The following is a 24,276-nucleotide window of genomic DNA, read 5'->3' as shown; positions in this document are numbered from 1 at the left end:
GTTTAGCTGCTACAGACATGGGAAATTTTGCCCATTATAAGTAAATGGGGAAAAAAAAAGATTTAAAAAATTCATAAAAAATGGTAACTTTGACCTAATTTTCCCAAAATGTAATGACATCTATTCTTGGTCACTGACAATCTATAAACCAAATTTGGTGTGAATTCAACCAACAGTTTTGCTGCTACAGACATGGGAAATTTTGCCCATTATAAGTAAATGGGGGAAAAAAAGAAAAAAAAAAAAAAAAAAAGATTTAAAACATTCATAAAAAATTGTAACTTCTACCTAATTTTTTCCTAAATATAATGACATCTATTTTGGGTCACTGGCAATCTATAAACCAAATTTGGTATGAATTCAACCAATAGTTTTGCTGTTACAGACATGGGAAATTTTGTTAATTATAAGTAAATGGGGAAAAAAAAAAAAAAAAAAAGATTAAAACATTCTTAAAAAATTGTAACTTCTACTTAATTTTTTCCTAAATATAATGACATCTATTGTGGGTCACTGACAATCTATAAACCAAATTTGGTATGAATTCAACCAATAGTTTAGCTGCTACAGACATGGGAAATTTTGTTCATTATAAGTAAATAGAGGAAAAAAAAAAAAAAAGATTTAAAACATTCATAAAAATTGTAACTTCTACCTAAATTTTTCCTAAATATAATGACATCTATTTTGGGTCACTGGCAATGTATAAACCAAATTTGGTATGAATTCAACCAATAGTTTTGCTGCTACAGACATGTGAAATTTTGCCCATTATAAGTAAATGGGGAAAAAAAAAAGATTTAAAAAATTCATAAAAAATGGTAACTTTGACCTAATTTTCCCAAAATGTAATGACATCTATTCTTGGTCACTGACAATCTATAAACCAAATTTGGTGTGAATTCAACCAACAGTTTTGCTGCTACAGACATGGGAAATTTTGCCCATTATAAGTAAATGGGGGAAAAAAAAAAAAAAAAAAAAAAAAAAAAAAAGATTTAAAACATTCATAAAAAATTGTAACTTCTACCTAATTTTTTCCTAAATATAATGACATCTATTTTGGGTCACTGGCAATCTATAAACCAAATTTGGTATGAATTCAACCAATAGTTTTGCTGTTACAGACATGGGAAATTTTGTTAATTATAAGTAAATGGGGAAAAAAAAAAAAAAAAAAAAGATTAAAACATTCTTAAAAAATTGTAACTTCTACTTAATTTTTTCCTAAATATAATGACATCTATGTGGGTCACTGACAATCTATAAACCAAATTTGGTATGAATTCAACCAATAGTTTAGCTGCTACAGACATGGGAAATTTTGTTCATTATAAGTAAATAGGGGAAAAAATAAAAAAAAGATTTAAAACATTCATAAAAATTGTAACTTCTACCTAAATTTTTCCTAAATATAATGACATCTATTTTGGGTCACTGGCAATGTATAAACCAAATTTGGTATGAATTCAACCAATAGTTTTGCTGCTACAGACATGTGAAATTTTGCCCATTATAAGTAAATGGGGAAAAAAAAAGATTTAAAAAATTCATAAAAAATGGTAACTTTGACCTAATTTTCCCAAAATGTAATGACATCTATTCTTGGTCACTGACAATCTATAAACCAAATTTGGTGTGAATTCAACCAACAGTTTTGCTGCTACAGACATGGGAAATTTTGCCCATTATAAGTAAATGGGGGAAAAAAAAAAAAAAAAAAAAAGATTTAAAACATTCATAAAAAATTGTAACTTCTACCTAAATTTTTCCTAAATATAATGACATCTATTTTGGGTCACTGGCAATCTATAAACCAAATTTGGTATGAATTCAACCAATAGTTTTGCTGTTACAGACATGGGAAATTTTGTTAATTATAAGTAAATGGGGAAAAAAAAAAAAAAAAAAAAAAGATTAAAACATTCTTAAAAAATTGTAACTTCTACTTAATTTTTTCCTAAATATAATGACATCTATTGTGGGTCACTGACAATCTATAAACCAAATTTGGTATGAATTCAACCAATAGTTTAGCTGCTACAGACATGGGAAATTTTGTTCATTATAAGTAAATAGGGGAAAAAAAAAAAAAAAGATTTAAAACATTCATAAAAATTGTAACTTCTACCTAAATTTTTCCTAAATATAATGACATCTATTTTGGGTCACTGGCAATGTATAAACCAAATTTGGTATGAATTCAACCAATAGTTTTGCTGCTACAGACATGTGAAATTTTGCCCATTATAAGTAAATGGGGAGAAAAAAAAGATTTAAAAAATTCATAAAAAATGGTAACTTTGACCTAATTTTCCCAAAATATAATGACATCTATTCTTGGTCACTGACAATCTATAAACCAAATTTGGTGTGAATTCAACCAACAGTTTTGCTGCTACAGACATGGGAAATTTTGCTCATTATAAGTAAATGGGGAAAAAAAAAAAAAAAAAAGATTTAAAACATTCATAAAAAATTGCAACTTCTACCTAAATTTTTCCTAAATATAATGACATCTATTTTGGGTCACTGGCAATCTATAAACCAAATTTGGTATGAATTCAACCAATAGTTTTGCTGTTACAGACATGTGAAATTTTGTTCATCATAAGTAAATGGGGAAAAAAAAAAAAAAGATTTAAAACATTCATAAAAAAAATGGTAACTTTGACCTGTTTTTCCCAAAATGTAATGATATCTATTCTGGGTCACTGACAATCTATAAACCCAATTTGGTATGAATTCAACCAATAGTTTTGCTGCTAAAGCAGGGGTGTCAAACTCATTACACTTCAGGGGCCACATTCAGCTAAATTTGATCTGCAGTGGGCCGGACCAGTAAAATAATAACATAATAACATATAAATATTGTCAACTCCAAAATTTTCTCTATGTTTTAGAGTGAAAAAAGTAAAATTAAACAATGAAAATGTTTACATCTACAAAGTATCCTTTCAAACAATGTGAATAACATGAACAAACTGAAAAAATAAGTGTAATTTTCACAATATTCTGCTTCACTTTATCATTTCCACATGTACATTATAACTTACAGATCACAGTGGATCTACAAATACACAAAACATTTAATATCAGGCAGAATATTGTTAAAATTGTACTGACTTCTCTTAAAACATTTCAGGTTGTTCATATTTGTTCAGGTTATTCACATTTTTGGTGAAATTATACTTTGTTTTAATGTAAATATACGAAAATATTTCATTCATTCATTCATTCATTCATTTTCTGAACCCGCTTTATCCTCACTAGGGTCACGGGGGTCGCTTGGAGCCTATCCCAGCTACATAGGGGCGAAGGCGGGGTACACCCTGGACAAGTCGCCAGTTCATCGCAGGGCACGAAAATATTTACATTTACAAAAAAAGAAATTTGGAGTTGTGCGTATTTATAGATTATTATGATAGTATTTTACTGATCCGACCCACTTGGTCTGAATTGGTGGAACCTGAACTAAAATGTTTGTTAATATCTTAGTGTAATTTTTGCATTTCACAAATTCATCCCAAGGGCCAGACTGGACCCTTTGACGGGCCGGATTTGGCCCCCGGGCCGCATGTTTGACACCTGTGTGCTAGAGTGTTAACAAACAAAAAAACAAACAAACAAACAAACTGAACCAAAAACAACACCCTTGGCTTTCCCTCTGGGGGGCGGGGTGATAAGTGTTCATTGTTAAGTGTTAATTTGGACGTTGAGAGGCTCTGTAGTTACCGTGGAAACACTGTCATCTTCTACAACATTGATTCACCAGTAAAACCCATGGAGTTGGATCAATGACAGTGGATGGAGACACTTGTTTTATGTTCATTTAATGATATATTTGCTGATAAAGTCACTTTTTCTTCTGTTTTCTCTATTTCTGACCTTATAACCCTCATATACAACCTGAGCATCTACATGATCAGGAAATTAAATACAGGAAAATACCAAATTTTCACTTTAAAAAATGCAAAATGCAAAGGATAATATTGTAATACATGGTGATAAAACACTTAATAAAGGTTAAATAGACAGACATATTCTTTTTTTTTATCGCCATAAAAGTAGCACTGGGTCTTTATGGGTTAAACGACCTTGTGTTTTCAGTTCAGATGGCTTCATCATATACATCTGCTCTGTTTACCCACTGGAGAGAGAGAAGGACAGCTTCATTTCCACATATGATTCACAATTATAAACAAACATGCTTGTTTTCCTCTTGGAGTATTTAACCTTTTCTGCAGGCATCTGGAGACAGAGTACCCCATGGGCAAAAAGTGCTTTCAGTCTGGCCTTCTGACTGGCTCTCATTGAACTGATGTGAATGCAGCAGACAGCAGTTGTTATGAATACTAATACTTATAATAAAAAAACAAAACAAAACAACAAAACATTGAATACATTGTTGTACTTGATAAAAAAAAAAAAAAGTTTCCTCAGAGAACCACTACCTGCACATAAGGCACATGACCCTGATTTGTATTCTACAAACATCACTTCTTCACACAGGCTGTATTTATGAGATTTATTTGGCTACATTTACACTGTAGGCAAAAGTGGCCAAAATCTGATTTTTTTTTTTTTTTTTTTTTTATGACAGTCTGAACAGCACAAATCCAGTTTTTCAAATCCGACCCAGGCCATTTTCATATGTGGTCCTAAATCGCATATATATCTAATGTAGGAATGTAACGATTACCGGTATAACGATTCACCGCTGTAAAATTGCCGTTTAAATTCTAATTATCATGATAACCGTGTTTGATTACTGCACTTTCCGGAGAAAATGCCTATGTAAAGATCTGCTTTTATGTCAAATATTTGAGTATAGTCTCAATTTATTACAATTTTAATTGTATATACCTAATATTGGGAATGAATATTCACTTTTAAAGTCTTTGAAAAGGTTCGTTAAGCATCTTTGTGTTATTTATATAATAAATTATATACATTTTTCAAATTGGATTTTATATTTTTTTGTGTTTTTTGTCCTTTTATGTTTTTATAGTAGGTGAAAGTGAAAAAATAATAGACAGATGATATAGATGAAACTGTGCTGAAAAGAAGATACCAAACATGTGTATAGTAAACATTTGTTTATAAAGTATATAAAGGCAAAATCAAAAGAACTGAAAAATGAATAAAATAGGCTCAGAAGGTACATTGTACATATTATTTTTATTTGTTTTTGTTGTTGTTGTTGTTGTTGTTTTTTAAATACAACTTGGTTAAATTATTTCAGTCTGTGTATTAGTACTTTTTGAACATTTTGAGCACAATTACAACAATACCACAATAATAATGATAACCGTGATAATTTTGGTCACAATAATCATGATAGGAAATTTTCATATGGTTACATCCGTAATCTAATGTTTTGCAGTGTGACTCAAGTCTGATTGGTCTGGATGTACAGTATTTTATCTGACTTTTACATTACTGAAATGCAACATATGTCCCAGTTCTGCGCTGCAGGAGGCGGAACCCTCAAGATCCATATTTACCTCCGTAAACACAGTGTACTACATGTGGCGTTACGTCTTCTTCTGCGTAGGTGGGTCACTGCAGAACCATAGACTGTTCACACATGAGTCTGATGAGTCACATTTCAATGATAATGTTAACAACTGTGCAAAAAAATAAAATAAAATAAATCAGGTTTCAGCAAAAATCTGAATTGAGCATTCAGACTTGCAGTGTGAATGTAGCCATAGTAACCAGCCTTTTTGAGTCAGTCCAGTTTTCAGGTTAGTCCATGACTGTGGCTCTGTTCACACTGTCGGCGTAAAATGCTGAAAATTTGCAGACAGTGTGAACGGCACATACCACATGCAGTCTTTTCATATTTGGTCTAGTTCATTTCTATTCTCTACACTTGGTGCTCAATTCTGATTTCTTACTCAGATCTCACTTCTGTTTTGCTCTTCACATAGTTTTTGTGTGTGTGTGTGTGTGTGTGTGTGTGTGTGCGTGTGTGTGTGTGGCCTCTTTAACCCTTTCATGCATGAATTATGAGAACCTTAGTTGAGTTTTTGGGTTTTTTGTAGTGTTTTTATTCCTCCTTAGGCATGAAAAAAACAATACAATTGAGTTGTGTTTTTTTCATGGATTTACAAAAATGTCCGTGCCACACCATGCATTATATTCTTGAAGCAAAGACACAAGTATTTAAAACCCAATATCAGAAAATTATATCAAAACAATGAAATAAAAACATGTTTAATGCAGCTAATCTGGTGTTTTCTCACATTTTAACATATTCTAATACTAGTTATTGCTCACTTCATGGAGAAAATATGCAAAAAAAAAACAAAAAACAAAAAACTGTTTAAAAAAAAGAACCCAAAAAAAACCCCTGTTAATTACAGTCTAACAATTAACAATTGATTTATACTCAAACATGTTAGTGCAGATCAGGTTTATGTAGAACAGCAAAGTTATAGTAATGGTATGAATTGCAGTGTTAGGGATGATGTATAAGCGTCCACAGTGTTGGCTGATATGGAACTAAAACAACTAAATATAAAAATATAATATACATATAAAATATACAAGAGAACAGCTGTAGAATAACTGTCCACTGGAGTAACCATTATGCATGAAAGGGTTAAGTGAAAGGATCATTCTATTCAGTAAAAGTATTAATACATTTTATATACTGAAAATATCAGGAGTAAAAGTTTTGCATTCAGAACCTTATTTTTAGGTTATAATATGAGTGCGTCTATGAAACTGGTCCCTAAAAACAGGACATGGGGCTAAAGATTCAAACCAGATGTAGACTCAAGTTATGAAGGAAGTTTAGAAGCACTTTGGGTCTATTCTAAAAATAATACTGGAAACAATTAAAATCTGACCAAGTGTATTTTTGTCATTTCTTGTCAAAAATCTCATCACACTTAAAATAAGACATAATCACCTAAAGAGTAACTTTTCAGTGAGATATAAGAACTTATTTTTAGACAATAGATCTTGAAAATCTTCTTTAAAGATAATTTTCACTTGTTCCATTGGCAGATTGTTTTGCTTAATTCAAGCTTTTGTATTCAGTGTGACCTCCCTTTGCACTTCACGTCTTCAACCCTTTTGTTCCGATAATATGAGATTTTCTCCAGTAATTTTCTGTACCAGGTTTCATTCAACACATGTCAGGTTTTTCTAACTGTCTGTGCAGCCTCTTATCATGGGGTCAGGGGTTCTTTAGAGCCCAATTATTTCAGATTTTCATGTGTCTTTAAAAGCTGTGCACATTTCTTGTTTTTTTTTTTTTTTTTTTTTTTTTTTTTGTATGTGAGAAAAAGATAATGAGAAATAAATATATATGCCTTTTTCAATCCTGCAAAAACAACAAAACTGAAGGTGACCTAAGACTGTTGCACAGTTCTGTATGTTGCATTCGGACATTATAGCATGTGCGATGAATCTCAAACTGAAGAGTGATGTAAAAGTTACATTAATTCAAATACTATAAAACACAGGATGTATTAAAAAAAAAAAAAAAACAAAAAAAACAAAAACTATACATTTTGAAAAATTACCCCCAGGTTCCGCATTTAATCATTTTTGGAATTTTCTTTTATGGACGTCGGTAGGTAGGGGGTTGGTGGATATTCGTCCAAATTTACAGACCCAGGTTTTCATGCATGAGTGAGCAGGGGACAACTGCACAATCCAAGTTTGGACAAATATCCACCAATCCCCTACCTACTGACGTCCATAAAAGAAAATTCCAAAAATTATCAAATGTGGAACGGGAGGTTATTTTTCAAAATGTATCTTTTTTTTTTTTTTTATACATCCTGTAGTTTAACCCTTTCATGCATAGTGGTCACTCCAGTGGACAGTTATTCTCCAGTTATTCTCTTGTATATTCATGGGTTTTGTTGTTTTTATGTTTATGTTTATGCATTTGGCAGGCGCTTTTTTCCAAAGCGACTTACAGGGGAAAACTAATTAAATCACTCAATCAATCAAATTTTATATACAGGGTGGGGAAGCAAAATTTACAATGAACATTTACTTGTTTTTTCTCAGCAGGCACTACGTCAATTGTTTTGAAACCAAACATATATTGATGTCATAATCATACCTAACACTATTATCCATACCTTTTCAGAAACTTTTGCCCATATGAGTAATCAGGAAAGCAAACGTCAAAGAGTGTGTGATTTGCTGAATGCACTCGTCACACCGAAGGAGATTTCAAAAATAGTTGTCGTGTCCATAAAGACTGTTTATAATGTAAAGAAGAGAATGACTATGAGCAAAACTATTATGAGAAAGTCTGGAAGTGGAGGAAGCAACAAAAAACGTACCAAAGCTTTTATTAAAGCTCTCAAATCCAAAATCCTAAAGGATCCAACCAAATCCATGAGAAAAACGGCAACTGAACTTGAGGTAGACAACAAGACCGTTAGAAATGCAATAAAATATGATTTGAAGATTTAAATTCTCATGACTTTTAATAAACTAATTGGTCATACACTGTCTTTCAATCCCTGCCTCAAAATACTGTAAATTTTGCTTCCCCACCCTGTATATAACACCAGATCGCAACAAAAAAGTTATCTCATGACACTTTATATATAGAGTTGGTCAAAACCAGACTCTAAGCCAATTTACAGAAACCCAACAGAATCCTCCAGGAGCAAACACTTGTGACTGGTGACAGTGGAAGGAGAAACTTCCCTTTAACAGCAGAAACCTGGAGCAGACCCAGACTCCTGGAGGATGGCCGTCTGCCTTGACCAGTTGGGGTTAAAGAGAGAGAGTAAAGAAAGAGAGAGCGATAGAGATAGAGACTGGGGGAGAAGGGGGGAGTAGGGGGAGACACATGGAGGCAGTTGAGGATAGGTAAGTGATGATGATGAAGGCAGGAGAGAGGCAGGACCACCGCAGCAGGTCCAGAGATAATCTTGGGAAAATCTGTGATAAGCCTGGGAAGAACTTTATTAAAATATTGTTCCATATCAGCCAACACAGTGGACACTTATACATCATCCCATACACTGACATTCATACAATTATTGTAACGTTGCTGCTCTTGATAAACCTGATCTGCACTAACATGTTTTAGTGTAAATCAATTGCTAATTGTTATTACACTGTAATTAACAATTTTTTTTTTTTTTTTTTTTTTTTTTTGCATATCCTCCTGAGACCCAGCAATGCATTTTGTCCTCTGTAGGGGACAAAAGTTTGACAGTTTTACTTTAAAAATACTGTGCATTGCAAAGAAAATTCCATAAAAAAAAACCAATCAATCAATAAAAATAATTTTAAAAATGTATCTGAAAAAACTGTTGCATTATGCAGTTTCCAATCAAGACAATTTTTTAATGTAAAAAAGCTGAAACTGTCAATTTCCTGGGTCTGAGGAGGATTTTATCTCCATGAAATGAGTAATAACGAATATTAGAGTATGATAAAATGTGAGAAAGCAGTAGCAATTTAGCAATTACCGGCATTAAAAATGTTTTTATTTCATAGTTTTCACACAGTGTATCCCTTTCTGATGATGAGTTTTAAATACATGTTTTTTGCTTCAAAACTTAAATGCATGGTGTCCAGCTGAGTGGACATTTGTGACTCCACGAAAAATAGGTTCATAAAAAAAAAAAAAAAAAAAAAAAAAATCAATTGCATTGTTTTTTTCATGGCTAAAGAGGAATAAAAACACTCAAGAAAAAAAATCTTGACTAAGGTTCTCATCATTCATGCATCAAAAGCTTAAATGAGTTCACACTAAAATGCAACATAAACGCAGCAGTAAAATGAATCCAAAATCATCATATGTGACAAAACAGTGACCATTTTTCTGCACAACTGCCTGCATGATCGGTTATATTTTTACTTTAATGTTCGGAATGCACAACTTGTCCATCTCATGGTACATTTTCAAAGTGCAAGTAACATTTTTAGCAAGTGAAATGATCTGAGCACTTGTAGCACCTCTGCTTTTGGTGATGCAGCTCAGTATTCAGTACTTGTTGCAGCTCTACTTACTAATGATCACAGGGCTGCAGGGAAAACTGTGTGAGGATTTAGCGTGTTGGAAAAACGAAAACATGAGTAATTACACATACTGGTTTACACACCAACATGCTTAACATGACCTTTGTTGTTCTTGTGGGATTTATTACAGAAAAACATGGACTCCACAGATAGAAGGTAAAATATCCTTAGGTGCTGTTTTTTATTAGCTGCACTCAATACTCACACTCAGATCTGATCCCTTATCAAATATACCAACATGGAAGTTAAAATACAGCTCTCTGCTTCTACTGCGCCTAACACATGATCTGTTCTGTATGTGTTGCTATGTAAATGTCACATGTGAGTGATGATCAGCAAACAGCCAAAGTCAAATACCACGGAAGAAACTTGGATTTTGACAGAAATACAATGCAGAATAAGAACTTTTTCAGATGTTTTCTGTTCAGGTCCGCTTGTTTGTAAAAATGAACCTCAGTTATGGACAGAGAGGACACTGTAGCTATAAGCAGAGTCAGACTGTTTCAAGGACTGAATAAATGAAGGTTTTTAGTTCAAGAGCAGAGCACAGCAGGATGAATTTACTGGACAAAAATGAAAATATATACTAAAATCACAGGTTTACTTAACCCTTAACAAATAATAATCATACATTGGTTTTATATAGCGCTTTTCTAAGTACTCAAAGACGCTTTACAATAAAAACCAACCCAAACAGTCACCACTGATATCCTGGTGTAAAATATCTGATAATGTTTGGACCACTAATTAAGCAGTCATTCATTCATTCATTCATTCATTCATTCACAGCAGGTCTTAATGCACAATTCAGATATTTTGGTGAAATCCAAATTTTTTGTGTGTGCACATTCATATTACACCAGAATTGCAACTTCTGTCAGTTTTGAGTATGAACTGAATACGACCCTGACGTGACCCGCATTCACAAAAGAGGTTCTGATGTGAAACGTGACCATGCAGGCACGCACTGTGTTTATGGAAGTAAACATGGTTTTCCCACCACTCCTCCTCCTCCTCCTCCTGGGATACAGAATTGTGACGTTTGTCAAATTTCAATGACGTAAAGGTCGGATAAATGTGACCTGGCCGTTCAGACTTTTATGATTTTCATTTATTTATTTATTTTTTTGTTATTATAACCTTTAATTAACCAGGGAAAAAAGCTCATTGAGATTAACCCTTTCATGCATGAATTTTGAGAATCTTAATCTAGATTTTTTTTTTCCCTCAGTGTTTTTATTCCACTTTAGGCATGACAAAAAACTATGTGATTGAACATTTTTCATGAACCTATTTTTTATGGAGTTATAAAAAAGTCCACTCAACTGGACACCATGTTTTTTTTTTTTTTAACCATTATTCAACCAGGTAAGTTAGCTGAGAACTGATTTACAATAACGACCTGGCCCAGAGGGAGCACACAAACAGAATGAGTAGCAGGACAGGCTGCATGTACAAATGACATAACAGATTAAAAATTACATTTTTGAAGCAAAGAAACATGCACTTACTGATAAACTGTATGAAAACTATGAAATAAAAACATATTTAATGCTGTTAATCTGATGTTTTCTCACATTTTAACATACTATAATACTAGTTATTACTCAGATAATATGCAAAAAAACCATCCTTTGTTTTAACAAAAAAAAAAAAACAAAAAACTGTTAATTACAGTCTAATAACAATTACCAACTGTTCACACTAAAATTTGTTACAGCAGATCAGATTTATCAAGAACAGGAAAGTTAGAGTAATGGTATGAATTGCAGTTTATGGGATGATGCATAAGCGTCCACTGTGTTGGCTGATATCCAAGTAAACCAACAAAACCATGAATATACAAGAGAACAGCTGTAAAAGAGCTGTCCACTGGAGTGACCACTACGCATGAAAGGGTTAAAGAGTGTCCTGGCCATGACAGCAGCAGCAGCAGCAGCAGCAGAGGTTAAACAAAATGGAAATCACAGCTCTACATCCACACTAATATACATAAACACAGTGAAAGTCAGTCCTAAAAACAAACTCAAAACTGAAAAGAACATAGATATAAACATCATCTTTATTTTAAAAGGTACTAAAAGTATAACAACAATGTTCCTTAAAAGCATCTCAAAGCCGAACCCAATTCAGTCAATTAGAAAACATCTACACCCATTTTTGTCCTTTTCCCATTGATTTAAAATGACTTAGAATATCAAAATAAGATACGGGACACCAACGACTTGAAGCTAAAGATCACTGATACCTTTGACAGCATTGATAAGTCTGTGCTACAGCCAACATGGAAACAAATCCAGTACTGTCTGGTTGTGCTTTGTGTAACTAATGGTGTCCATATACACTGCAAAAAATGATTTCTAGGAAGTGAAAAAAGCCTTATTTCTGGAACATTCATCCTATTTTTCATCTAAATAGAAAAAAGCTTGCCAAGAAATTTTTACAGAAGAAAAATATTCAATCAATCAATCAGTCAATCAATCAATACATACATACATAAATAAATAAATAAATAACTTTGTCTTAATAAGATTTTCCAGCTAATATCAAGCCCGATTTGACTAGTAACAAGGTATGGGATTATTTTACAAATGATCCCAGCAAAGGATCCAGATTGTTTTCCTTATTTTAAGACTTTAACCACTTGCACAACTTCTCACTTTAAGAATCTGAAGAAATGACAGGAATTACTTTTACTTTCAGACTTAAATTCTTATAGCCAGCTCAGTCAGACTAAAACTCCTCATTTAAAGTAATTCTGTCTGAAATGAGTGGGATTTTATTTCTTCTTCTAAACGCTGTTTGCTAAAATTATAGCATTTTTGCCTATTTTAAGGCACATTATGTTTTTTTTTTTTAGTTGATACACTTTTTTTTTTTTTTTGCTTGTTTTAAGAATTCTAGCCAATAATTTTTTTCTTACCCCATTGGCAGATTCTTTTGCTCAACATAAGCCAATTTAACCAGATTTAGGAATATTAGGCTTATTTCTAGTGTGACATTTTTTGCAGAGTAGAGGTGGATTAAATGAGGCAAAAAAAAACAACTTCAATATCTGTTTTTCATTTTGTAATAATTTCCACAGATTTGTCGATTCATTTGCTTTTGTAATAAATTTGTTAAATTCTAAAGTGACTTTACGGACACCCTGTATATCAACCCAACACTGCAAAGAATGGATCTTCCATCTTCTGCAGCACATAATATTGTGAACATATTCAGGAAGTCAAGGGAAACCGCAATGTGTCAAGGCTTAGAATCCAAACAACTGTTGTATGTGTGTGACCTTTGACCCTCAGGCAGCGCTGCATGAGAAACAAGTCATGCTACTTTGTATGAATATAAACACATGGACCATGGGAAGCTGCTGTCTCTTCCCACAGTGTAGAAACCTGAAACTACATTATCCAAAGACGAGGACCTGTATCGATTCAGTGCAGAAACAGAACCCAGTTCTTTTGATCTTAGACCAGGGGTGTCAAACATGCGGCCCGGGGTCCAAAACCGGCCCGCCAGTGGGTCCAGTCTGGCCCGCGGGATGAATTAGTGAAACACAAAAATTACACTGAAGATATAAACAATCAAGGATGTCAAAATAATTTTAGGTCAATTCCATCTAAAGTGGATTAGACCAGTAAAATACTATCATAATAACCTATAAATAATGAAAACCACAATTTTTTCTCTTTGTTTTTGTGTAAAAAAAAAAGTAAAATTACACAAAAATGTTTACATTCACAAACTATCCTTTTACAAAAAATGTGAAAAACCTGAACAAATATGAAGAACTTGAAATGCCTTAAGAGAATTAAGAGTAATTGCACTAATATTCTGTCTGTTATTAAATGTTTTGTGTATTTGTAGATCCACTGTGATCTGTAAATTGTAATGAACATGTGAAAATGAGAAGCTGAGGCCAAATAATGGCATAAATTCTTAAAATTGCACTTTTTTTCTTAATAAATTTCTTTTTTGTCATGGTTGTTCATGTTTTTCCACATTTTTTTAAAGGATGTAAAAATTTTGATTATATAATTTTACTTTTTTCACTCTAAAACATAGAAATTAGACATACAGATTTTGGAATTGATATTATTTTTGTATTATTGTGTTATTTTAATCATCCGGCCCACTGCAGGTCATATTGGGTTGTATGTGGCCCCTGAACTAACATGGGTTTGACACCCCTGTCTTAGACGGACCGAAAAAACAGAAATGTGACTGTGGTCAGAAGAATCCACAGCCTTTTCTAGATCTAAAGAATCCCACCGTAATGTTATCAACTCCTCTTTACAAGGAGTTGATAACATTATTTATCTTCTTGTTGTTTTTTTTGTGTGTGTCTTTTTTGTTTGTTTTTGGGGGTTTTTCTTCTTTTTTGGGGGGTTTAATAGGTTTGTAGGTTTGTTTTATAATTTGTATGTATTGTGTCTGTGTGGTTCCTTATGTATAAGTACATGTTTATGTAAATGTATAATTTGAAATAATAATAAAAAAATAGATTAAAAAAAAAAAAAAAGAATCCCACCGTAGTCACTTCCTTCATAGACCAGATAAGAGTCATGCTCCCATGAGGGGACCAGTCTAACAAGAAGAAAAGGTCCTGTTCTCAAATAGACAGTAGGATTTAGTAGAAAACTAATTTTTCTTAACATTTTTATTATGGTGTATGATTGACTGTAATATTAATTCAATTATATTACTCTGTTATAATGATTGCATGTATACTTAGCTTTCTTTTCTCAATATTTTACTGTTTTTGTCATTATTTTTTCCCTCTGGATGTTCCATTTATTTATTTATAATCACAATCAACGGTCTTTGTGTCTGGATTTCTTGATATCATGTAAATAAAATGGTCTCATCTTGATAACATCACCTGATAATTATATTTAAATGCCTGCTCTGCTCTTCATTCTTCTATTTTCAACATTTATTTCCACTTGTTGTTGACTACTTTTCATTTATCAGCCTTTTCAAAAGACTCATGTAGTCAACATCCGTCTCCTATTGAAAACATACACTCTAAAAAATGATTCATGGGGTTAGTAAGTTAAGCTTAAAATCAAGAGCTTTCTCTGCTTAAAAAAATTAAGTTTGTTACATGTACACATTTAAATCAGATGATAAGTTATTTTATTAAGTTGGTCTAAATGAAAAACAAGGAAAACACTCTTAACTTAATAACATATTGATTTTGAACAGACATTTCTGCCTTTAACTTAACAAAGAAATATATTAAGTTAGTACAGCTTAAAAATCTTGTAAGCTTCCTCTAAAAGCTGAGTACAAAGCTGATGAGCCTGGACATGTTTTGCTGACAGACCACGCCTACCACAAGAAAAGGAGGAAAGCACAGAAAAAAAAGGGAGAAACATGATTTTGCACAGAACTTTACCGAACTTTAAGGCTTGATAGAATTTAGCTTTGTTTCTGCAACAGTAGTTTTAATTATTCAAGGACCGAATAATACACACTTTGCTCCTTTCTAATTTAAAATTGTAGTATAGATTGTCGCATATTTGCTGCATTGCATTGTGGGTATTGGGTATATTGTTGAAAACGTGTTATTTTATGTGCAGGGGTTCAGCAGGGATGTGATGTTGGTGTTAATTTTGAGTTAATGTGTGCATTCTAATGTTTATTGGCCTTTTTGTGTTTATTTATTTATTTATTTATTTATTTATTTTTATAGAACTGCACCATGAGTCAGAGCCATAGGCCAAACAGTGCCTTTCCTGTTTATCGTCAGTTGCAGTTATATTGCTTAATGTAACTTCTCACTGCTTTACAAATATAAATTAATATCTGCAAAAACATGAGAATAATAGTACTGTGTATATTTGAGATATTAACATGCAGACACATATAGTAAGTTAGTTGTGCAGAGAATTACACGGATCAGTCATGTAACTGGAATTTCCATGTGGAATTTCTTCTGATGTACAGAAATAAGTTATGCCAACTCAAAAAATTAGAGAAACTACTTGTACGAACACTTTTGAGTAGAATAAAAGTAAAACAATAAGTCAATATAACTAAATGGAATAGTTTTTACACAATTAAAATTAAGTTGGTTCGACTTAATTAAGCTCGTAGAGTAAAAAGCAAATCATGTTGTTTGTACTAAAGTAATAGAGTTTACTTAACTAGAGAAGTCTTGTGGCATTTAAGCAATTTGCCAAGTTGAAATAACTTAAAAAGATTAATGGAAATTGTTACCTCAATTTTTTTACGTTGAGCCTATTAATCATTTTTTAGAGTGTACGGACATCTGAAGAGCAGATTCAGACAATGAAGACCAAAGATCAAAGAGCAGCTATGGTCTTGAAACGGTGAAAATGGAGGAAAATTTCACTTATATAAGTGGAATAAAATAATGTATAATATAGTGATCTCAGCTCTTAGATGATTAGAATGTTTAATAAAAAGGAAATGTGATATAACACAGAGGTGAACACGCATCTGATCCAGTTTGTTTTAAAGGCATCAAAACCTGAATTTGTTCATATCTATGAAATACTATTAACCCATAAGGACCCACTGCTACTTTTGCAGTACTTCCAAAATTGTTTCTCTAGATTTGACTTTTCTTAAGTGATCTATCACCATTTATTATAATATTATCCTCTGTATTTTGTTTTTTCAGTTTAAAACATGTATTTTCCTAAATTTAATTCAGTGATAATGTAGATGTTCATAAAAGCTCAGATTAAAATTGAGGGTTATTATATCAAAAACAGAGAAAACTGAAGAAAAATCTGAAATCTGATGACCATGAAAAGATGACAAACTGTATTTTACACCAATTATTTACATGGATTGATAATATTAATGGATCAACAGTTAAGACCAAAAAATTCAAACTTCTCTCCATTTTTGATGTGAATGTTTACCAGACCTGTCTTCATGTATAAATACGTTCATTTAACTCATATTCTTCCCAAAGTTTTTCATAATTTCTTTATGTTGTCTTTGTTATTCAAAACTATTCTACACGCTATTCGAGCAAATTTTATCTTCCATACTGCCGAACTTCTGTCAGTCAGTATTCTCCGAAATATCTTTGGACCAAATGTGTGGAATAATCTACTTTATCATTGTTTAAAAAGCATCTGAAAAGGACTTTAATTCATGAAAAAATGTAAGGCTATATATCATTTGATTTGTATTTGATGATTTGTAATGTGATTTACATTTTTGTTGTTTTTACTTTAGTTTATTCAGTTAGATTGTATTTTTAATTCATTTTCTTTTGTATTGTTCATTTCTGGGGATGTATTCATATAAGCCTCTTTTGGCTTCTAACCTCTCTTGCACAATAATGTTACTTGTTTGAATGTTTTTTTTCTTTCTTGCTGTTTTATGACATGCAAATAAAAATAAAAAAAAAAGATCTGTAGATGCTTTTGGGGATGTTTGGGTGTTTATGGGTTAAGTTGGTCTTTGGAAAAGTTTTAATTAACAAAAAAGCACAAATAAACAAATCAGATTTAAGTGTTATAGCAACCTTTTTCCATGTTTTCATCCATGTAATTAAAACCTGTTATACTTATCTAATCTCATAACTTCCCAATATGAAAAACATGTTTTACCACTACTTTGCGGAAAACACTGTGAAATTCTTACTTTCACGTAGCCTAATAGAATTACTCATTCACAAACTTTTTAATTCTTCTGCTCAAAAGGACAGAGTAAAAAACAATCATTTCTTTACAACTGTGAGGAAAAAAAGACTAAACTCAGTCTCTGCCTGATAAGCAAAGTCAATGTTATCAAGATAACCTCAGTATATCCTGTCATTCAGCAACAACGGCGACTTATCGAGAGAACATTCAGGGACAACACAGGTAACACTAGCATCTTTATTGGGTTACATACAATGTTTTACAGATTTAAGACTTAAATAACCTGCAGTTTTGTACAATATCACAGACATAAAGTGCGACTTGAATCACCACACGTTTTTAGCTGAGAGGTCACGACACGAAGTACAACAGTCAAATCAATCAACATCGAGGGTAACTCGGGGGTTGTAGATGGAAGAGAGAAACTACACCCCTTGATTTTTAAGATATTACACAAAATAAAATGGCAAAGACCAATGCACATACAGCACACGCTCATCCACACAGTGGTACACAAACATCCATGCACAGGAACAGTTCAGCTGCGAGCCGCCACAGCAGGAGCCTGTTGTTGATCAGTGGACTGGAGCTGCCTGCCCAGGTACTCCCTGAAAACACAACAGCATCATTACAACCCAGTCTGAAAACACACATATGGACCAAATATACAGGGTGGGGAAGCAAAATTTACAATATTTTGAGGCAGGGATTGAAAGACAGTGTATGACCAATTAGTTTATTGAAAGTCATGAGAATTTATTTGCCACAAGAAAATTTCCATAATAGAAAATGTTTTTATTCTATGTGTCCTCCTTCTTTCTCAATAACTGCCTTCACACACTTCCTGAAACTTGCACAAGTGTTCCTCAAATATTGGGGTGACAACTTCTCCCATTCTTCTTTAATAGTATCTTCCAGACTTTCTCGTAATAGTTTTGCTCATAGTCATTCTCTTCTTTCCATTATAAACAGTCTTTATGGACACTCCAACTATTTTTGAAATCTCCTTTGGTGTGACGAGTGCATTCAGCAAATCACACACTCTTTGATGTTTGCTTTCCTGATTACTCATATGGGCAAAAGTTTCTGAAAAGGTATGGATAATAGTGTTAGGTATGATTATGACATCAATATATGTTTGGTTTCAAAACAATTGATGTAGTGCCTGCTGAGAAAAAACAACTAAATGTTCATTGTAAATTTTGCTTCCCCACCCTGTACAAGTGAGACTTTAAACACCTTCAGCTGAGCAATTCAATAACTATGTCACATTCATAAGATACAGGGTTTGTACACATTTTTCAAGGTCAAATTCAAGCATTTTTAAAGGGCTCATATTTTGCTAAACCCACTTTTATTAGTCTTTGGTACATTTATTTGTGTATTTGGACCCTAACAGTTCCAAAAGTCTGAATTTGAACCCTCCAGGTGCTGCAAAGCTATCTTTATATTCATTTTGGCAAAAATTGAGCAGCCCAGTCAACAACATGGAGGGGGTGGGGGGGTGAAGTGGCTCATTTGCATTTAAAGGGCCAGCGCTCAAAACGACTTTTTAGGTGTCATTACTCAGAAATAGGGTTGAAGATGGACCTTTGGAGTGGAATTAATGAAGAATTCAGACCCAAGCAGAGCATTTACAGTTTATGTAGACCACAGGGAAATGTTTTAAAATGCGTAATTCCATTTAAAAAAAAAAAAAAAAAAAAAGCAAAATACCACTTCTTTAAAGGTCATTCTTCCAGCACAGCACCTCATTGCTGGAGTAAAATACGTATCTACTCGAGTACATATACTCATGATTATTTTTTCACTTTTTATCACAATGATGTATTATGTTATAAACATCTAAAATTATGTTTGATAATAGCAACAAGTTTAGAAATTAAAGGAGAACACATAGTTTTATTCAAAAAAAGGGAAGCCACTTGGTGTTCTTCAGACACACTCACACCAAGACAGATTGAAAAAAAAAACATGTACCTGGGGTCGACCTTAGAACACCTGCTGAATTTCTTTTTTGACAAAACGTATGACGTATAAAGTACACATAAAGTCTTTAACAAAATTTTTTTATATATGTATTTACGTGCACATAAATAAAAGCATAATTCAGAATATTACATTTAATTTTGAAAATCATATCCTTTTACATCTCCAAATATTTTTCCCATGAGCCTTTAAGTTCTTTAAATGGACACAGAAAACCTCTCCTGATTCAATAAGATAGAAATAAAGACATTTAAAAATGTAATATGACCACCACCACCAACAACAACTAAAAAACACACCCTAAACATTATGGTACAGCTAAAGGAATCAGGATGATAATAATACACTAAAAAGAGTTCAATAAATGGGAGTGGGATGTTGTGGGATGTTATTCTGTGTGGATGGGTTAGTGTACAGTGGGCAACCAAAGAGAAAGTACTGTCACCTCATGCTTCGTGCTCGGCCATAAACGATAGAGATAAGATGTAGGTGACAAATGAACAGAGGCTGAGAAGGAGTGTGTGGATGTAAAAGTGTATAGAGATTAGAGGGGGGATGGTTATAGAGAGCTTCATATGTGACAACAATCAGCTGGGTGCTTGAAGAAACAGGTGATGGAGTCAAGTGTTGACCTCTTGATCAAGTCACTTTCCTTTTATGGGTTTGTGTCCATAGACGGCTGTTTTTGTTGCACCTGTTCTCCATTAAAATCCAATAAATTTCAGTGTTTACAGTACTCATTGTAATCACAGGGCTTTGAGTTGAACATTTGGAACAGCATCGGCTAGTCAGTGTTACTTCTCGCTCACCAACCAATCGAAATCAAGAAGGGGCGGGACTAACTAAATCGACCCTGTCAACACTGAAGGATTACTATGATGTTATCGAAGAAGGAAACATCTTCGACATCCATTACATTTTGGAGGTTTTACTCCGTGAGCAGGGAACAGTAGCCTCGGACTAAAACATGTCTCAGATTCTATCACATGACCTACTCCACGTTGCTAGGCAATAGTGGGTGACTTAAAAGTGCTTTCTCCATCAAAACGCAATTAAGGTTAATTGTTGTGAACAATGCATAGTGATAAATTTCCAAATCATCTGAGAACATTTTAAACAAACCACATTCTTGGAAAAAAAAACTTAAGGCTACTTCCTGTGAGACAACAACAGAGGCAATTTCAGAAAATATAATTTACAGTAGCCAGTAATGAATAAAGACGTACCCATAGTAACAACAATCTCTGTAAAATCAGACTGTGGGTCTTGCCAGCACAAAAAAAAAAAAAAAAAGCGGTCTCTGGACACAGGCCCTAATTGTAGCGCATATTGGTCAGCAGTTCCCGACCATTCACAGATGAGGCAGTTAATTCACTTCACTGAAAAAATTACAGCCAAATTGATCAATAATGGTATGACGTGATCATGACCTACAGCAACCACAAATATCAAATTCTCCTCACAAAGCAGCATGAGCCCACATACTAAAAAGACATGACAAATATGTTGTAATGTTGATTACTTCACAGTAAAATAAATTAGCGGTGTAAGTGCTGTAAACATCACATCCTTATTGTGTGTACCTCTGCTTTTACTGGATGCGACTTTCTTTAAATTAAACTAATTTCCACAGGAGTCATGAGGGTTATAAAGGTGGACAAATACTATTTTAGTCTCACATCTTTTGGCTCTTGCTCTGAAAATACATAACAGAGCTTTCATTCTTGCATGTTTCAGTTTTAATCACAACTTGGCCATATCATCATAATTACCTACACATCAAGCCGGTGCACAGTGGGAATCGTGCAGAGTCAATGCGTGGACTAATGAGACGTATGTAAAACAGAGCGGCTCGCTGATTGGCATGCAGTCAATTAAAGACGAGGAAGTCATTTCGGTCTCTGGTTGGAAAAGAAAACCGACAGGAACCTGCTGTCAAACCTGCCATAAAGGAAGGTTTTTAACGGTCCTCTTTGGAGAACCGTCACCTCTAGTTTGGAAGTGCCCACTCTGGGGTGACAGCAAATTAAAAAACTCCTTCAAGATAAACCAACTCCACTGTTCTTCTGGGAGGGAGTTAATCAAAAGGTGTACAGAGTCTGCGAGGGAAGTAGTTTGGAGCAGTGTGTTTGAATGTGTTAAAAGATGAGGGAGTGTTGGCCTAATTACAAGTTTAATTACATTTTGTGTCTTAAAACTGTATTATTAACCAATGTCAAACAGCCAGGGTGCAGCCTTAATAATTAAATATAAAAACAGACAATGATTCATCTTATTGCTGCTGTATCAGTATTATAATTAAAGGTTTGTGTGGGTAACAGAGGGTTTTTTAAGTCTTCTAATCATGCAGCAGCTTTCTCAAGTTTAACATTGGCTCCGCTAATTAATTAATCATTGCAGCTCTGGCGAAATGCAGTGAAGGAATGATTCATATTTGTTTGATTAATAATACAATTATAATGTAACTAATTCTGTGTTTGGGCTTTTAAATTGCAATGTGAATTAACTGCACTGAATTTAGTCTGCATGAAACATGTGACAGGAGAGGAGAAGGTCACATGACTCAAGATGAATGCAGCATTAATTCCAGAGTCCTGGCAGCCTAAGTAATCATACATCCTGCTATTTTGTCTCATCACTGCAGATAAAAGCTCATTTAGCCCTACTGGGTGTAAAATGGGTTGAAACATGCTTTTTTCTGTGTTTGCTAATAGTGCAATTGGCAGTGGACAGACAACCACAAAGGTTATTAAATTATGTTGCACTAATCATTCAAATATTCTCCTTACATGAGGGACAGTCAAAAGGTTCTCCGACAAATGTAATAAAAAGTTTATTAAAATAACAAAATTATTTTTCTACATAAGTTTCATTAGAGTCCAAACACTTTTGTAATCTCTGTTTCCATGGGTAGATTCCTTCTTTGTAGAATTGCGGGTGCTGTCTTTGACACAGCCTTTGACATTTGTCTGAGAACTTTTTGGTTTTCCTTTATATTTTTTAAAATTAATTTATTTTTTACTTTTTGGCACAATTTTACATTGTCTAGTACTATTATATGTCAATTTTGTCACATTTATATTCATTGTTATTGTTTTCTAGCACAGCCTTTCTGATTAATTTACCCATTTTGCTCTTTTGCATCTTTTTCATTCAGCTTTTTTTTTTTCTTTTCCATTATTCTTGTTTATTTTTCTTTTCACTTTGCTTATTTCATTTTATTTTGGCCATATTTTGTGCAGTGTCACATGATGTAGTGGAGCATGACACTGAGCACGTCTTTTTGGGATTCAAGTCACATATTGTTGTATTAATGTAGTTACCTCCGCCAAGGAGGTTATGTTTTTGCCAGGGTTTGTTTGTTTGTTTGTCCGTTAGTGTGCAACATAACTCAAAAAGTTATGGACAGATTTGGATGAAATTGTCAGGGTTTGTTGGAAATGGGATAAGGAAGAAATGATTAAATTTTAGTGGTGATCGGGGGTGGGGGGGCCCACGGGGGGGGCCACTGATCGTTAGTGTGCAACATAACTCAAAAAGTTATGGACAGATTTGGATGAAATTTTCAGGGTTTGTTGGAAATGGGATAAGGAAGAAATGATTACATTTTGGTGGTGATCGGGGGTGGGGGGGGCCCACGGGGGGGGCCACTGATCAGCCTTGGCGGAGGTCTGCGCTCTCCGAGTGCTTCTAGTTATTAATGATTTCTCAGCCTTTTTTTTTTTGCTCATTTTTTTACTTTTTTCTTTTCTAAATTGTAAAAGGGCTCTGCAATATATCAGTTTAATTCCATTTAATCAAGGTTTTTCTTCTGAAAATTGTGAAAAATGCCAAACAGATTATTCCTCTGGACAAACTTCTTACAAAAAAAAACATTCAAAATGCCACCTGTTTGCTTCTTTTGGTATATTAATAGTAAATGTGTCTGAGGTCATATTGTATGAGTGAGGAAAGAGTATTTTTGAAGCATGTTCTTACAGCCACAATACAACTGGTGAGTTGTATATTGTCTTTAATGTTGAAAGACTGAATGTTTTGGCCTTGTCTATACGATGGAGACGTGTACTCTTCATGATTTAGTCTTTCCAACCTCCACATTCTCACACTTGTGTACTTTCCATCTCTCACCCAGTGCAGGACTCATTATTAATGTTTTTAGTCTTCTCCCCTAAAATTTCCGCAATAATGTCACCTATATCCATGTCTTTCCAGCTCTAATTTTGTGCTACAACAGTAAATCTAGCCCTTAATGTCTCAAACAGGTTATTAATTACCTCCCTGCGTTTATTTTAGGGCATGGGTCAGCAACCTTTGCTATCTAAAGACCCTTTTAATACAGAAATTTAAAAAAAAAAAGTTTTATCTCAAAGTGGGGACTGTTTAAGAAGTTCTTTAGGATTAGTTGGTGGAATATGTCGATAATAAATCAAAGTTTCAGTGCACGAAGAGAACTACAAAGAAATTATAGAACTACAGTACAGAAAACGGTGCCATTTGATATTATTGTGTTACACAGCAAAATCGACTGGTATGTAAAGGCTTTCTTTGCATTGGAGTATACAGATGAATACCTTCAGTGTCATAAAATAAAAAAGTAGTCTATTACATATATTTACAACCATTACTACTATTTTTGGATTGG

General features: G+C 33.4%; 1 protein-coding gene across 4 annotated transcripts in view; it reads right to left on the bottom strand.

The window, feature by feature from the left end:
• Window positions 1-17,868: 17,868 nt before the first annotated feature.
• Window positions 17,869-24,276, bottom strand: part of atp6v1h (ATPase H+ transporting V1 subunit H) — a 31,959-nt gene continuing 25,551 nt past the window's right edge. For all 4 annotated transcript variants that reach the window (XM_030160888.1, XM_030160891.1, XM_030160890.1 and 1 more), the window contains one exon: window positions 17,869-18,253. In XM_030160888.1, the coding sequence (XP_030016748.1) occupies window positions 18,184-18,253 (70 nt within the window). In that variant the 3' untranslated portion in view covers window positions 17,869-18,183. The remainder of the gene's footprint in view (window positions 18,254-24,276) is intronic.

This window comes from Sphaeramia orbicularis, chromosome 17 (genome assembly GCF_902148855.1).
Source record: "Sphaeramia orbicularis chromosome 17, fSphaOr1.1, whole genome shotgun sequence".
In the NCBI taxonomy this organism is placed as follows: Eukaryota; Metazoa; Chordata; class Actinopteri; order Kurtiformes; family Apogonidae; genus Sphaeramia; species Sphaeramia orbicularis.
The sequence above is the reverse complement of the archived record's forward strand: the minus strand, read 5'-3'. Positions and strand labels throughout refer to the sequence as shown.